General features: G+C 33.9%; 1 protein-coding gene across 34 annotated transcripts in view; it reads left to right on the top strand.

Moving 5' to 3' along the window:
• The window catches only part of LOC129574429 (solute carrier family 12 member 4), a 105,133-nt gene extending 88,248 nt beyond the window's left edge, over positions 1-16,885 (top strand). For all 34 annotated transcript variants that reach the window (XM_055456453.1, XM_055456457.1, XM_055456448.1 and 31 more), the window contains one exon: positions 9-16,885. In XM_055456453.1, the coding sequence (XP_055312428.1) occupies positions 9-100 (92 nt within the window). In that variant the 3' untranslated portion in view covers positions 101-16,885. The remainder of the gene's footprint in view (positions 1-8) is intronic.
• Positions 16,886-18,411: the final 1,526 nt, after the last annotated feature.

The raw sequence follows: 18,411 nt of genomic DNA, 5'->3' as shown, positions 1-18,411 counted from the left end.
CCATACAGACATGGAATTCTTAGAGGTGCTAACCGAAGGCCTAGAACGTGTTCTGATGGTGCGAGGCGGTGGCCGAGAAGTGATCACCATTTATTCTTAAGTTGACGTGGTATCGCCGTGTCGCGCAACAAAACGAAAGTGGGGAAATTGAGGAAAAAATCAAACAACAACAAAAAAAACACTAGGAAAGAGTAAACAAAAGAAGGAAAATAAAGTAGTATGAAAATGCGTAAACCGTGCGCGCACGAGACAACATAGAAGGAAATAAACATTTGAACAGTTAACGTCGAACTAACAATTTATATACACATATACATATGTGGGCCGCGAGCCGTACATGCCAAATCCAACTAAACAAACAAACAAAAAAATCAACTAACCAAAGTATAATTATTTTTAACTTTCCTTTCAAAAAACACACACATACAAACAACAACAACAACAAAAACATTTTTAAATTAAACAAATTTAAAAAGAATAAAAAAAATGGAGAAAACAAGCAGTCTTTTGCTTTGTACAAAAAAAAAGTGAATAAACAAATGATTTAAAAAGAAAGAAAGAAAAAAAATATATTTAAAATAAACAAAAATCTGTCAAACGTATGTCTGTCGCTTCGACAGTGAGTCTAATTGAAAACAACAACAACAAACAACAATATTTTAGCGTGCATCTCAAACAAACAACAAACATTTAGCAAATTGAATTTAATTAAACAAAAGTTTAGCTCTAGTAAAAACAAAACAAAAAGTATAAAGCATATTTAAAGCAAAGAATAAACAAAAAAATATTTAGGAAAATTATTGAATTAAATCAAACACACACAACAGAGGAAGTTTAGCAAAAAAAAAATGAAGTAAATAAATGAATGAGAAAGTCGGGCGTAACAGAGAACCAGAGAGAAATATAGAAAAAGAGTGAGAATATTTCAAGTCATGGAGATACAGTTCGTGCCCTCACGGTAGAGTTATTTCGCGAGAAATAATGTATGAGGCCAGGATCGCTAGGACACACACTCACACACACACACACACACACACACGCACTAGTAAACATTTTCGATTACTAAAAATTATTTCTCTACATATCTACGCGCGTCCCCCCTCGCATGTTCTTCATAGGCAAGTTTTAATTTCCCAATTTTGGCCACCCATTCCCATCTGGGAATTAACACAACTTCTGATTGCTCATTGAATGTTAACAAGAAACAAGGATTTAAAAAAAAATCAAGTGAAATATACCTCATTAGTTTTCAAAATGGAATGATTTTCGTTTCGGTGTAGCACGAATGACCATTAGTTATTTTTCTGCAACAAAAAATCGTTTGTTTTTCGTTTTTTTTTCCTAAATAAATGTGTTTTGATGAATCAAAAACAAAACAGGAGGAGAATTAAAAGTGGAAGAAGATTTAGAGTAAATTACAAAAAAAACTTAACTGTGTACTGTGAGCGCACGCAATAACATAACCCGTTAAAGTACACGCGCGCACCGAATAAATGAACAAAACCATATTACTTAATTTGTCCTGTGCCACTTAGTAAATGAATGTGATTAAGGGGCTCGAGGGAGCCAGGTCACTTGGACTGGGGCAAACCATTTATGCTGATGATGGTGAACGCTATACGTAGACCCTAAGAGACACAAGAAATTTATTCAATTTTTAAACGTCGCCATCAGTAAACACACCGTTACTCATCACTCGCTGCCGTCTCATCACATTCATTTACTGAGTTTTTGCGTGCGCACATTTCTTTTTTATACTAAAACCAATGATATGATGTTCGAATAAGTTAACCAAACAAAAAAAAATATATTTTTTAAATTTTAAGCAAATTTCCTCCACAACAAAAGAAAAAAACGAGTTAGTCGAACAAATAATTTTAGTTATCTGAAATGTTTATGGGTCAGATGTGACAAAAAAAACAACAAACAAACGTATATTATTATATATTTAATATAGTATACAATTCACAGCTAACAATTAACACACAAGCACACATACTTGCATGCAATACAATATGGTACAATCGAGCAATTGAAACACTCCAAGAACACTTGGTTGAGACCAGAAGAGAAAAAAAACCAAAAAATCAAAGAATTCTGTTGCTCCAGTTTTAGGTGAGGTATGAATGATTAAAATATTCATATGATGTTGGCAGCTGTCGATTATTTCGTCTACTTCATTCAACTGTTTTTTCCTATTTCGAAACGAATTTTACGCGACGCTGTGATATCATCACCAAAACACTTTACCGGAATGTTACACATCCGTACTGTAGTGTTCGGAATGTTTTAGTCATTCGACCGGTCAAGGTCTGACCGATGCCCAAGCTTGAGCGACCATCAACAACGTGTTTATATTTTGCGTCGAATTGCATTACTCACCGAAATTCAGCCGAAAATACAATTGTATGTGTAATCAAAGTCTATTTAAAAACGAAACTAGATCCAGTTGTGTGAAAATCGATGACTTCAGATTGGAACGCAACATTTCGGACCATTTTTTTTCTATGAGCATGAGTTTGACTTTTCCAGGATTGACGACCTCTGTTTCATAAAGGTTTTGTTTCTATTTTCCCGTCCCAGGTTTTGGGAATAAGATTGAATTTTGACATTTTAAATCTAATGTTTGAATTTGGTAGCTGCACTTGTCTACCAGTATTCTTCATGGTGATTCAAGGCAATTGAATTCAGTCCCTTGCAAGAAAAGACGGGTACGAAAAGAGGTTAATATTTTTAACCAAATGCCATAGTTTGGAGAATGAACAACGGTAAGATGCTGAAAGACATGGAATGATCACGCACACTGATTATGATATTGAATCGCATTTTAACACACACACACTCTTTAAATAACCGATCCTCTAGAAATCTATGAATTTTTTCATTCATTTTTCCACCACATTTACCTTGTCTGCAAAATTGTGTTTTACTGCAAACAAAACTCAAATCCAGTTATCCATTGAATACTTAACCAATTCTAACCCGTAGCAATAGGCATTGTTCATTCGATCGTTGGTTCGTTCATAACAATACTCATATTTTGTAGCCATCGTCGTTAAGCCGTAGTCAGTTTGAAGCCGAACAATTACTCCGAGTGATAATAAGCAGAAATTCCAAATAAAAATTGACTTACGAAAAAACGCTATTGTTTTGGCAGCTGTAAATGATTTTCAATGGCTGCGTAGCGAGCATGCTCTTACCTAATTATCTATTGATAATGGCATTTCAGACTAGGCTTAATTCGAAACACGATATTTTCAAATGAAATCAAGGATTTGGAAGAAATATGCGGAATTGACTTCAATAAACGCATTCGAAAAACTTGGAAATTAAATGACTTCGATAGAAGATTTGGACAGAAATGTGAAATCAGGCTTCGAAAAACATTGGATTCCAATCATTAGAAACCGGCTTGAAGTAAGAATTTTCAATGGCGCTGAACAAAATCAAGGCGCTAGTTTAAGATTATTTGAAAAATGCAGTGAAAATGTTCTGCAAATTCTAGCTCAGCACGCCCATTTCGTGTGTAAAAGTATTTCCTTCTGAGCTTGTATATATGGAGCAATTCCACATTCGATGTTTCCAAAGTAGGAAGCTGGTAAGGTGTCTCCTGTACTTACCTATTATGTTCTTGTTCCAACAGTCATTGGATCCATGCTCTGGGCCATTTCAGTGCTCTATGGATCGAAGCCTATTAGATTCTGACCCCAAATTTTTCAGATCGAACTATTGAATATGAACGTAATTCATGGGAAAACGAACGATGTTTACAACAATTGAGAACCTATTCAGAATAAAAATTCGTCGAAAACCAAAACTTCAGAAATATTTTGCTACGAAAACCAAATCCATTGTCGATGGAAAATGTTCATCGATTCGATGGGACAATACCAACATAAAACACCGTAATAACTCTGACTATTTCTTCTACTCTACGTAGATATACCGTTGATATTTTTTGCCAAACCCATACACATGCAAAAAATGGTTTAGTGTTGGTAGTGATAAATCGTAATTTAACCCCGTTTGCTATTGTCGAATGTATAATGGTTTGTTTTTTTGTTTGGTGTGTTGTTGAATAAAACATATAAATTAATCGATTGGTCAATGGTCCTTCAGTTGTGTGTTTGTGTTTATATCTGACAATGGCAATGATATTCAGTCAGAATGCATTTTTCATCGTGTCTACAAAAAAAAGCAACAAAACAACAACGGTCATCCTGAAAAGAAATTAAAACTCGTCCTTGTCACATAAATTGTGCGCGTTGAAGTATTGTCGTGGTTGCACAAGTGTGAATGTGTTGGTATTTTTGGAATATAAATTGCATCGAGAAAAAAAAACTCCATTGCCCAAAGTGGATATTCATTAATATTTCAATCAAATATTCCATCAACTAATTATATTGTATCGGTCGATTCGATAACTCGCTCTCTCCCTCTCCCTCGACAGAATCGCACCGAAATTCCATTAAATATTGAACAATGAGAGCCATCAATTATTATATTGTGCAATTAACATTCACAGTGTGTTTGTGTGTCTGTTTGTGTATGCTGTCGATTCGACAAATTGTCGTTGAGCAGTGCACACAATTGTGATTGGGTCAGCTTTTGTATTTATGAGCCGAGGATACTGAGCACGGCTGGTCAATGCAATTTATCAACACGAACAAAATGCACTTTAAAGTGAATTTATTCATGCAATTATCTATCTATGTGCACTCGAAAATGAGTTTTATGCTCGAAAGGAGCTCATTTAGATAAACGATACCAGCTTTGTTGACTCTGTACCATACGCATATTGTGTGAACATGAGAGGGTCAACATTTTCAACAATGTGATGATTGAAGAAGAATGGAAGGAGAGAGAGAGAGAATGTCTTTGACTCTTTTCAGACAATTCTTCTTTAAGGTGTTTTCGGAAATCGGAAGATTTCCTCCAGAGGGAATCGTTTCCTTTTTACATTGCAATGCCTCACTTTGAAATTTGTTTGGAAGCAAATCTTCAAGGACTTTCTGTCTAATTCGCTTTTAGGAGGATTATTTCGCACGAAATTCTTCGCCTATTTGGATTGGTCGAAGATATGCAATCGAAAAATTTGATGAAGATAGAGATATGCAATTCAAATTAGAAGAAGAAAACCGAAATTCAAAAAAGAATCTTAAGTTGCCTTCTATTTGTTCGAACCCGTCTATTAATAAAACCCTTTTTGTTCAAACTCTTTTGTTTGGGTTCTCTCATGTTCACAATGTGAACTTCACATCATAGAGTTTGAACCAGAAATAGAGCACTTTTTTTGTTCTAAACTGTTGTTTGTTATCCTATTCTAAACGCTGTTTAGACCATGGTCTAAGTGAGTTGCAACTCTCGCGAGTATCTCAAAATTAGACGATCTTCAAAAGGGGTAAAAAAAAAAATTGGATTATTGAAAAAAAAATAGTTCCGGATCAATTTCAAACGAGGTTCAAAACTTGAAATTCCAAAATATTGCAACCGATTTGTAAGAATCGTTTCGATTCACACAACTAAAGTTGATACAATCCAATACCAAATACCAGCCATAAAACCGTTGCTGCAAGAGCATATACCACTAGCCCCACCTTGTGGCACCGATAGTAAAATCCTGTGTGTTACAATGCATTTTTCAACACATTACAATCGGTGCCACCAGGATCTCCTGTGGTATATTGCTGTTGCAGCAACCTTGTGCAAGCCACACTCATCTCACCGCGACCACACTCACTGAATTGTCACACACACAACATTTTGAATGCCTTCCAAAGCGACAAAACACTTTGCATCGATACATGGCGGCAAAGTAAGAAACAAAACAAATATCTCGTGCACACAAATAGAAACGAATGTATTGGAAATAGAAATGTGTGGTATTAAATGAATTAAAAAAACACAATTTCAGATAAATAAGAATGACTTATGTAGAAACTACAACATCAACAAAATAAAGAAAAAAAAACTGTTTGATTTATAAAGAATTTTATCGATATAGTGTTATAAGAACAATTAAATAGGAGTCTATTTACAAATAAAAGAAGAAACTTTAGGAGCAACTAATCCTAATCGATTGGAAAATATAGTGAAAAAAAATGAAATCAATTGCATTCGAATGTTACCTGATTAAAAACAAACAAGAGAATTAAAACAAAAAACAAAATGAAACTTAAAACTATATATAGATTTACACTCACATGACAAATGGATATATTAAAAAAAAAAAAAAACAGAAGAGAAATACATGTTATTGACGAAATGAACAATCTACCGACAAATGGAACAAACCAGAGAAATTATTTAGCAAAGAAAGAAAAAAATGAAAAAAAAGGGAAATTATTTATCTTTTTTTTAGGTCATAAAGACAAGAATATGTTAAAAACTATATATGAACTTCTATTGATTTGTTTTTACTGTCGTTTTTACACACAACACACGCGGTTTTTCAATTTCTATTTCTGTTAAAATGCTGTTATGTGTTGTTTGGCCCAGTTTGAGCTCTTTGTGCGGACCAATGTTGACAGTGTATTTCACATTTAGCCAAAATGATGTTATTTTTTTTCTTCTTCTTGGGGGCGAACGGGCGCAAAATGCCATAATGGCTTTGAGACACGAGTATATGTGTTTTATGTTGCGTCAAAAGCTTACGAGAAAATGAATGAGGCAGCAAAATGTGTAAATGAGTGGGGCCACCTCTTATTATTGGCCCATTGGGAGGCTGGAAATGCTGGAAAACATAAGTTGACCATTTACGAGATAGAGAGATGACGTGATGATACACAGTATTTTCAATACACACATACGCATCAACAGTATGATGGTTGTTATGTTTTTACCGTGTAAAATGGTCCAATTCCATCCGCACTGTGGATGAAATGAAATCCTCATTATCAATTCCAAAACACGTTCCACCGTCGTCGTCGTTGTTATCGTAACCAAGGGAAAAAGTACTTTATTTCTAACCACCCTACTCCTCCCTAACGAAAAGACGCATCTTCGGCATGACGACCAATATCTTTTTGGGGACTTGAAACTTTGCATTTATTTTGCAAAATAACACAGCAGCTATATCACGCAGCGGACGCATAAGATCGTTTCGCACGCCAGTTGTTATAGTCTCTATCTCGTTCGACAGAACGAAAAAAAAGAAGTAAAACACAGCCACAAAGCTATACACAATCGAAAACGGAGGTAATTTTAAATTATGATTTTTCCACCAGAGAAAAATAGAATATTTCCACTGAGAGCGAGACGTGTTTGTTTTTTTCTCAGGCCAAATTGGATGTTGGCCTTGTTTCCCTATACACACTCATACACAACAAAAACAACATACCAAACTTCCGCATTGACAAAGACATTTGGGCACGCAAACAATGGAGGAGACGAAAAAAGAATTGAAAATAATCGCCTATAAGAACAAAAAAAAATGCATTTGTTTTTCTTCGACAAGAGAAAAAAAAAACAAAAACAAAGAAAAAAAACCAACAAAAAGTGATATGTTAACGGAAGCAGATTTTTTTAATGGAGACATGAAAGAGAAAGAAAGAGAGAGAAAAAGCGACAGTAGTTTCTATCTAAATGTTAAATTTTCTTGAGAGATTTAATTCAAAATGAACAACCACACCATTATTTACACTATATTAAAACGAAAAATCGAATCGGAAAATGAATTAAGAAATTTAAAAAGACACAAAATAGATCGTAAACAATCGAATAAAATCAAACTTTAACTATTTAACAAAACAAAACAAAACTGAACTAATATATAGATATATATATATATATATTTAGAAGAAACGAAAGGAATGAAGCGAATATATAATTATAGCCTGTGTAGTGTAACACACATTGACCCAATGTGAAATGTGAATACGTTGTGTTTGCTTTCGAAAGTTCCGTTGCATGCCATCGGCTAATTTGCCGTTGTGCAGACACAACGCTTCAAAATTGTGCCAACACTTTGCCAATCAATTTCGAAATGCATTCAATGTTGCCCCCATTCGGACACCAACCAAACACGGAATCCATTCATTTGGTGGTCAATGTTTGTGTCTCTTGTGTGCATGTGTGTTTGTGGCGGTTGGTTGAGCTATTCAACATTGGAAATTGTTTGGTTGAATTGTTTCGAGACACAAGCAATACACCAACTCCATACATACACCACACCACACCACACCACACAACACCACACAGCAATCTATCAAAGAACGCCCCTGCAGCGACTGTTACTTAAACAAATTGTGCATGTAAAGAGAACAACAAACAACAACAAAATGTTAAGCAAATTTACTTGAAATATTATTTTATCAATAATTTTATATATTATAGTTGAATGAAAGATGATGAGATAGAAGAAGAGCAAAGTTTGGCGAGAAAAAAGAAACAGTGAGAAAGTGTTCAATCGTCTGGTCAAGCCCGTGCAATTTTTATTCTCAATCCCTCACACAGCATTGTTTAACTTTATCACCCCCCCCCACCTCCCCTTCCCCCCCACCCAAACTCTCCACATCACATTATCGAGAATTCTATAGACCGCAACCAGCGTGAAAACAAACAGAAGAATGAGAAATACAATTCGACTGCAAACGATTTGTGTGAAGCGAAATGCAAAAAAGTGTGAGAGCTTTTATTTTGCACGATAATTTAGAATTAAATATCAATCAGAATTCATAAATGCACCACACAAACACACACGCACACAGTGATGAATCTCAACGGAATGGAATATCAACTCCGTCATGCACACGATATACTGGAAATGAAGTTCAATCGTGTTGAAATTGAGTTAAATTGACAGCTATCAACGGGAAATACCGCAAATTCATCGCATTTTGCCAATAAATCTCGTATCAAATTGATCGTAATTTTGCTCACTGTATGTGTGTGCATTTCATTCTGGCAGTGTGTGGATTTAATTCGGATGGAATGTTCGAAAATGCTTGAAATTATGGGAGTTTTCTTCGAAAAAAAAGGACGCAAAGAAACACGCTCTGTTCAACATCTGTCGAAATCAAATAAATCAAGCTCATCACTAATACCGACATGTTGTGCATGCATTGGATATTATTGCACACATGACGTTACCACATTGCATTTCCCGGTGATTTCAAGCGTTGCCATAAATTATAGCCACATACTTTGTATGGAGCATAGGTATGCAAATTCCAATTATCGGCTGCATAAATCACCTATGCTCTCCTTAATCTTCCTGTTTGTGCATGGTGTTGAGAACAAGAGGTATAGACGAAGCAAAATTGAGAATGAGATAGAAAAGATTACCACTGGCATATAATATACAATTGTATGTAAATGTTCACTTTCAATCAAATAACCACACACAGATGCTTACGCTTAATGCACACATTTCCACTTATATGCAATGTGTGTGTTCGGTTGCACTTGGCTCAATGAATAGCAACCAACACACAAATATAAGTGTATATTTACTAGTATGCTATTCCGTATCAATCATTCTCTTTCTGTATTTGGTAGTTCTTTGTTGTTTTTTTTTCGTTTCTTTTCTTCGGCCTCTCGGCTACTGGGCGATTCGATATTGACTAAACAGTTTCAGGATTTGCGGAATTTAATCAAATGTTTTTTTTTTCGTTGGTTCGGAATTTCAGTTTAAACGCATTCGTTAAGGAAATCCATATTCAATTTGAATTTGATACAAGATTTGTTTGATTCCCTTTGAAGAATTCAATTCTATTTTTTCCTCGAATAGATTCGAAATCTAATTAATTTAGTTAAATTTAATTTCAAATCTTTAAGCGAATTAGAATTCGGAAAACAATTCGAACTTCAATTCGAAGTCAAGATGGAAAACGATATTCGAAACTCGGAATTCGAATTTTGAAAAATTTTCTTTCCAAAACAACAATAGGTCACTATGAGCTGGTGGCTCAAATTCAAACTGAAACCCCATATTACATAACGTTGTCAAATAGCAATCAAATCAACACATTCAAAATTCGGTCCAAGTTCAATGTTACACACACAAAACCTATGGTGGATCCTATTTCTGGTGGTATCCATGTGCAGAAATGGAATATGTTGCGGTTGGATAAATGGATTTGCTGCCACACGATATACACACACTTCAGTATAGTGTGTAACTTCATGTGTGACTGAATGTTTGGTTTTGAGTTCCACATCAAATTTGGTTTATGAAACGACACATCGGTTCGGATGGAATCAAATTAATCAAATTACATGCACTTAACAACGCAGTAGCTGCTAGTATAGCAAAACCGATATAAAAAATTGAATCAATGTTGATGGCCCTGTTTTTTTATTCACAAATTCTATTTGAAACTAGTCTGTCTTTACATCGATGTCCCGGTAACCGATTTATTTATTTCATTTTTATTCACTGAACCCGGAATAAATTACTTCCGCAATCATCTATTTTGTTCTTCTTTTTTTTTAAATTACACTTTCCTCCCCCAATTGAAATGACAAATCTATCTATGAAAAAAGAAACTATAGTTGATATAAATAAGCCATCAGCCAAATGAAATAAAAAAAAAAAAATTTAAGTAAAACAACAATTTATCGTAGTCGAAAAATCGTATGAATATTTAATATGTAAAAAAATATGTAGAAAAATAACTCAGCAGCAATAGTACGGAGACTGAGTAGGGATAAAAAAAAGCATTTAAAAAACAACTGACCAGTAAAGTGGAGATAGTGTTGGATGCTGGATTTTAAATGTCTATGCGGGTTCGATAAGGCATTTAGGTGAAAACAACCAGAAGCAAATTTTTGCCTCGGGTAATGCATGGGAGCTTCCACGGTGCGTTCACAGTTGGGAAACGTGTTTTCTATTTTATCCTTGGGAAAATGGTTTTTTGGCCGGGGATCTCGTGAAAACCACCCCCAGAGATTGGTAATTCGGTTTCTGGGATTTTGAACATGATCCAACGCACTTAAGCATTTGGAATTTGGCATGTTACACTATCCATAATTGACTGGTGAACTCTAGTAAAACAAGAAAAAAAAATCTATTGAGAATAAAAAATGGTGACAAAATAGTAATTAGTAAAATGAAGAGAAAAACACAAGTAGATAAAAATAAAATGAAATAGAAATTAGAGAGAAGAAGAAACAAACAAACAAATAAAAAAAATCGTTAGCCTAATTAGAGAAATTCGCAAAGTGATGGACGACGAGAGCACGAGCGTCCAGCATGTAATGTTTAAACGTATTTTATTTGCTCCTCAAACTGTTTTTTCTTCCTCCTCCTAATTCCTTCTTACTCACTCACTAACTCACTTGAAAAAAAAACCTTTCGACTTTTTTCCTTCAAAACTTCTCGAATTTGTTTCGGTTCCTCACGAGATATGCAAATCTATTTCATTTCTTAAAAAAAAAACAACAACAAGACAAAAACAAAACAAACACAAGATCTATATATACAATCGTTCTCTTATACAGCTAATTAAAATATAAGTGTGTGTACCAGCGTTGCGTCGCGTGTCGAATTAAATGTTTCCGATGATATAGTAACAATTTAAACAACAAACAAAAAATGGAATAAAAAAATCGATTTTTTTATCACAAAACAAACAAACAAAAACAACACTTTTTCTTAAATCAAAAAAAAAATGTGAGAAGAAAGAAGAAATGACAACATTAAAAAAAAACAATTTTAACGCCAGAAAGCCTATCAAATACTATAATATACTCATCCATCGTATAGACAAATGTGAAATCGAATAAAAGTATTATAAAAATTATTAATTAGAATAATAATTATTAACGATGATATATATATATATATATTTTCCACTGTTATTTATTTATCGTACTCTGTTTTTTCACTTTTTCGACATCGACACATACCAATTTCCGATCTCGTTGAGACGGGACGATGAGACTCGCCACTTATGAGCGACGAGCACAAGTCATGGAATGGAGAGGTATTTTGAAGGGGGAATGAGAATCGATCCGTAATTATTCTTCTTTTTGAAGATTGGATAGAGCAATGGAACGTCGCCGATGGCTTGAGACAGAACAACAATAACATAAAACCAAGCGGTTCAACATTCTCCAATTAAATTGCTCCTTTTCATGCAAATATACGCTTTCAAAGCAGAAATGAATGATTTTTATCTTTGATTCAAATCTGTTTGATTTGGCTGAACTTCATTTCAATGAACTTTGGTTGAATTTCAATTTTTTTCAACCAACTCCATTTTAAAATGTACGATTTTTTTCCCCACTTGTGATCGATTTTGACATGACTTTTTGGTTCAACTCTTGATCAATTCGAACTGTTTTGAACAGTGTTCAGCTGCTCATGAACACTGTACAGTGTTCAACGAATCACTTTCTCACAGATCAATTGATCAATTTCCCAACGGTTTTCGATTCGAATGATTTTCAATGAACAATTTTCCACGTTCACTGTTCAACTCTTGTGTGTCCAACGAACGGCAGTCATATGGTGCAAAAGGTAATCTCTTTGAATTGATGTGTGTATTTTTGCAGAACATGGGTTGTCAATTTCGATGATGTTTGGGCTTTCGTCCAACTGTTTTTTTTAAATAAAGAAAAACTCCAACAAACACGTAAGTTTTCCACACCTTCACACCGATACTACCACCACCACCACCAAAAAAACAGTATGAAAACTTTCCAAATCACCCTCACACCTTGAATAAACTATACGTCTATTCCTAATTAAAGACAATTTTTAAGCAAAATTGGTTGAATTGGTTAAGTCAAATTACGACACAAACTAATCAAAAATCAAAATTCATAGCACTCAATCCATTATAATCCTAAAATGTACTCAAATTACCGAATTTTAACATCAAATTTAAATATTTAAAGTCGAAATAAAATTACATATTCCCACAACATTTTAAAATCTCTAAAATAATAACAGTTCAATCTTCAATTGATGGAAATTGCTTCAGCTGTGTCAAAATGGTTCCCTCAATGTGAATGAATGTTGTGTTCCCTCAATGTTTGAGGAGGTAATTTGAGGATCAATCGCTTTAAAAAAAAAAAGGTGAAAATTTGCACCAAATTGCATAAAAGAGTGAAAATACTGCATTTAATGAGGCACGTGTTTTAAAATTGTATTGCTACGCCTGGTAATTGTCATCTAAAATGGCTCAATATTAGAGAAGAAGATAGACATTAGACAAGCTTTGTTTACCATTGTGTATCATTTTGTCAATGTGAATGGAGCGAGATTTGATGTGGAAAAATTGCGAATTGAACATAAAAAAAAGAATTGCATTGAACAGGAAAGTGTGGCTCCTTTTGTACTCTGTTTGTTTCTTTCTTTTTCTCTTTCTCCCTCTCCCTCTCTCTCTCTCTCTCTCTCTCTCTCTCTCTCCTTTTCTCTTTTCTATCGAACCAAGCGTTCAAATTGAACCATACAAAATCTGAAGATATCACAAGAAAGTTCTTTTTCTGTGCCATCCACACGATTTCGTGAGCGACGATGACTAAGAGCGAGAGAGAACATTTGCAATATTGACATATTTTATTGGTCGCATCATCCGAAATTGCCCATTTCGTTTTCAATTTCCGCCATTCTCATATCACTCGCAAGCACGCACACACACACACACATTTCAAGACTGTACGTCGCCATCTCCGTTTATTTTCTCTCTCGAAGAGTAGAGTTAAGAAAAACGGCCACATTTTTGCACAATTTATGGTTTTATATCACAAGTTTTCCATTTTAAATTTATTTAAATAGCAAATGGAGCGATTTTTTCGGCCGTTTGAATTGATCAATGTTGAGTTTCTCAAATCTACACTCGATGTGATGAATTGCTTGTGGGAATTGCCCCATAACGGTTTGAAAGGAAGACATTCTTGTTAAGGGAAAGGAAGACGTTTTTCGTAATTGGAAAAAATCTGATTTCTCCGAAGCCAAACTCAGAAAATCGAGTATCAAAACAAGCGGAAAAGAAATCGAAAATTTTCATTGAAAACCGTTTAGTTTGAGCTATGCAACCAACCATGTCTATTCATTTCAATTTTGCCGACTGCTACCAAGAACCAAAACTCCATCGGAATCTTTTTTACACTTAGAACATTTATTTTCAATTAAATTAAGCAAAAACAACAACAAAAAAACAAGTTCAATGATTGACAAACAATCAATCGGCTCTATGTTGGCTAAATGAAGATGCTATCAACTCGCCGGCACCGACTTAAGACCGAAAAAAATTGCACAATCAGCATTATATTTGAATGATGGCGCTAACAAATAGAGACATAATGTCTAACAATTTCTAGCAATGTTCGTTAGAATGTTCGTTCAACAATGGTTCTATGACACATCAGGCATTGTATTCTATTTTATTGTACTTTATTGGCCAATTCAGTGCTACATTTTTCACAAAAGCAGCGGGTTGATTTCACGCTCATTGCCCATCGCAGCTCCAAAAAAAAAACCACAAAAAATGATAATCAGAGTTTAGGACAAAATTGTATTTCTAGTTAACTAAACACGCAAAAAAACGTAGTTCGTATGACATTCAACTAAAAAAAAAACTAGGACTATGAACGTAATATAGAATTTAAAGTATACAAAAAAACGGCACAATTATTTTGCCAAACAAGAGATGAAAATATCGAACAATTTGTTTAATTTTTAACAATCTTATGATGTCGACGGCAAAAAACGGGCTGTTCTTTTTTCGTGTTAAACGTCGACCTCATAATAAGACGTAGTTTGTTGAATGAGACACTCTGAGGATGGACAGTGGACACACACACACTCTCAACTTTTATATATATTTGGCCGAAATCCCAGATAATAATGGACGAAGAAAAATTAAAATCTCATATGGTATTTCAGTTAACACTTATGTAAAATTTATGTTTAGAACATTAGAAATTATTTCTACTTAATCAACAACAGATAGTTTACCAACAAATACCAATCCAATTATCCAACAACGTGTAAGCATTTGAAGACAAAACAATATACAACAACAAAAAAGAACATGAAAGAAATCAAAAATATGTTTAGGATTACGCAAAAAAGCCGCCACTTGAGCTGATTCTTTGACCAAACAACCAACACAAAACAATATTCAAGCATCAATTTTGGTTGTAAATTTTCAAAATCGCAATAGATATGAATTGAATTGAACAATTGCCGATTTTAACACGATAATTTACTCCAACCCGGAGTTAGTCGCATGTATAAATTCTTTCTTTTGGCATTCATTTTGATGGATTTTCATGGGTGAAAGCCATTTTTTTCCCAAAAGCCATTAGAATTTAGTTTTCAGATTAGAAAAAGAAGAAATTTTTGAACAACTGTATGCATAAAATAGTGTCGATTGGCTGAGCTCAAATACGCGACCAAAAATTTATTTTAAGCAGAAATGAAAAGCGTGAGATCAATACGTTGATAGATGAATAGAATGCTATCAAAGAAAGTTTCTTTGAAAGGAACCTACGACGAGATGATTTTTAAATGCATTTGCAAGTGATGTTAATTGATGTGATTCATCCTCAATTCTTCAGTGTTATCGGGAACTTTGTTCTGTTCTTTTGCTTAACTCACATGCGGAATAAAATTCAATCAACCAATTCAAGCCAAATAAAATGAACACAAAAAAAATAAAATACCAATTCTATTGTGTGTTGAGCGCACATTAACCAATTTTTAATTGAGGACAATGAAAACAAAAACGTTTTAAAAAAACCTGGGCGACCTGAAACTTATTAGCTATATAATAATAATTTAATTTATTTAGATAATTTCCATAAGTACATCTTTTAGTTTGGTTTTAAATTTATCGATTGATTCTTCATTTCCAATATTAACAGGCAAGCTATTAACCCTCAACTGCATAAGCCCGCCTTTTGGCGGGCATCATTTAAACACCTGTATAATGTGAATCGTAAGGCGGATGACATTGCTTCAAGAGGAATTTTTATTAGTCAATGTTTTTTCTTTATTTTTGTCTTTGGCGTCATTTGTCTATGTCGTACGATTGGTGAGTTATAAACAAAAATGTGCACGAAAACGAAAATTTGACAAAATAAATTATTCGGTTTCCAAATTAGACATATTTTTGACACTTTTAAACAATGGATTTCATTGTTCTCTGACTTATTTCTATCGCATTTCCTGACTAAACCATGGGAAATCTAGGATTATGAATATTTTTTTCGTTATCTATGGCCAAAAATCAACCAAATACCAGTACTCCCAGTCCTAGGAAAAATTCATGCAGTTGAGGGTTAAATAGGGAAATCCCTTTATAAAAGAGTGAATTTTGGCTACATGCTTTGGTTGCATTTATCAATTCAATGTTGTTGCGGCTTCTTAATGTGTTTTTCCTTATATTTTGATTATTATAGACTATTCGTTCGGTTAAATATTGCGGTGCAAATCCCTTTGTAATTTTATAAATGAAAAACAATGTATTAAATTTGATTAGCTGCTCAACACTTAAAGCTGAGTTACTGATTTATCTTAATGAAAGACATTTTTAAAATAACCAACCGAATTCCTATCCATATTTATAAATATTAAAAGAAATCTGTATTGCAACAAGTGAAACCAAAAAGACAAAATGAAAAAAAAAAAACAAAATTTGCAATTGCGATCGACAAGAAATTGTATTTTAAAATCGTGTATAAAACACACTAATGACTAATAATTTCACACACACAATTTACCATATACACTCACACACTCTTATTGGCTTAGAAATAATTAAAAACAAAACAGAACACTAATAGCAAATTAGCTTTGAATATGAAAATGAAATGAAGAAAAATGTCTTTAACTGAAAATGGAGGCGGTCAATGTATTCGGAAATTTTGCATAAAAACATGTTGTTCAAAATGAATAAAATTCGTTTCGGCCTTGGTTTTCAATTCACAACAGGATTGTGTTTTTTCTCATTCTTTTTGTTGAATTTACTCTTTATAGCTTGTTTAGGTACATAAAAATCGATTTTCAAGCAGTTTTCCACGTTTATTACGACTATTTTCATCGCTAGGAGATTTTATTATTACGATTTTTATTACTCTAACCGAATTTTTGTGCTAGAGCAATTATGCTACGCTGGAGTTATTCAATGCCATTGAATCAAAGGTGGAGTTGTTGCTGTTGCGATTGTAGTACGATGGTGCTGTACGGCGATCAATTGTAGCTCACCTGAAATGCTAACGATAAAAAATGTAAAATGGACTGGATCAACAATCAACACCAGTGAATGTTGCAATCCATCAGACGGTGACGGAACTATGAACGAAATTTCAAGTCACAACGCACTTTTTCCGGTCTTAAACATGATTTCAACATATTTGGGTACTTAAGAACGAGCAGAAATTTAATTACGCATACCTCAAATCTTTGTACGTCTACAGCAATTTCCATTGAATGGAGCAAAATACCGAGAAAGAAGGAGGAGGAGAGAGAGTCGAGGAGAGAGGGAGAAAGAAGGAGAGAGAGAGAGAGAGAATGAGAGTGGGTAAGAAAGACGAGAAAAACAACAAAGAAATTTTCTGAGGAAAAAGTAGGGAATGTGAAGGAAAGACAGAAAAACAGAAACATTCAAAGACAAAGCTGTCAAGCAATTTCGAGAAAAGATGGAAAAATGTCCAGTTTAAACGTAAGTACGAAAATCAGATTAGATGTTCTAATCTTAGATGAGAATTGTCTCAAACTTAGCTCAAACTTAATTAAGAACTTTTAATAAAACCTGCGAAACAATGTTCGATTCACAAGCAAAGCGTTGTTCAGATTGATGAACACTTCTTGTGTGCTTTTCGTCGATTTTTATCTTTTAGTCGTTTTTTTTTCATTTTCTATAACATTTTTGAATGTCTTACTCTTGAGTGTAAATTGGTATTTTTAATTTTGTAAGTATTTCCCCCAAGAAATATTATATTATTCTCGATTTTTCCTTGTTCCATCAATTATTTTCCAAAAAGTATCACAAAATTGTTGTGATTCTATATGAAAAGTCAATCTCCGCTTTATGATACGGATCGGTCGGATAGAATAGTCTTCATCTGTTGAAAAATCACGAAAATAATATCATTCTAAATTTTTTTCACTCTGAATCTCATCATTCAAGAAAAAAACACATTTCGTTCTAAATGTTCAACGTTTTGTATTTCATTTTTCTTGTTTAGAATCGGTCAATTTAGTGGCAGGATTTCTGTAGGTTGCAAAGACTACCTCACATGCAGTGAAGAACCAATTAGCTGGCTAATTAGCCGCATAAGTGTATACTGGCTAACGAATGTGTAGACCAGTGAAAAAACTTCATTAAAAACTGAACGCAATCATCTGAACTGACGTTTGTGACTGACATTTAAATCACCAGGTCAGACTTTAAATGAAACCAAACATCGACATTTTTTTTATTAAGTTTTTGAAAAAAAATAACTCAAATTATA

This window comes from Sitodiplosis mosellana, unplaced genomic scaffold (assembly GCF_009176505.1).
Source record: "Sitodiplosis mosellana isolate CC-2019 unplaced genomic scaffold, AAFC_SMos_1.0 Smas_scaffold_6162, whole genome shotgun sequence".
Taxonomy (NCBI): domain Eukaryota; kingdom Metazoa; phylum Arthropoda; class Insecta; order Diptera; family Cecidomyiidae; genus Sitodiplosis; species Sitodiplosis mosellana.
Note: the sequence above shows the minus strand (reverse complement) of the source record. Positions and strands in the feature narration are given on the sequence as shown.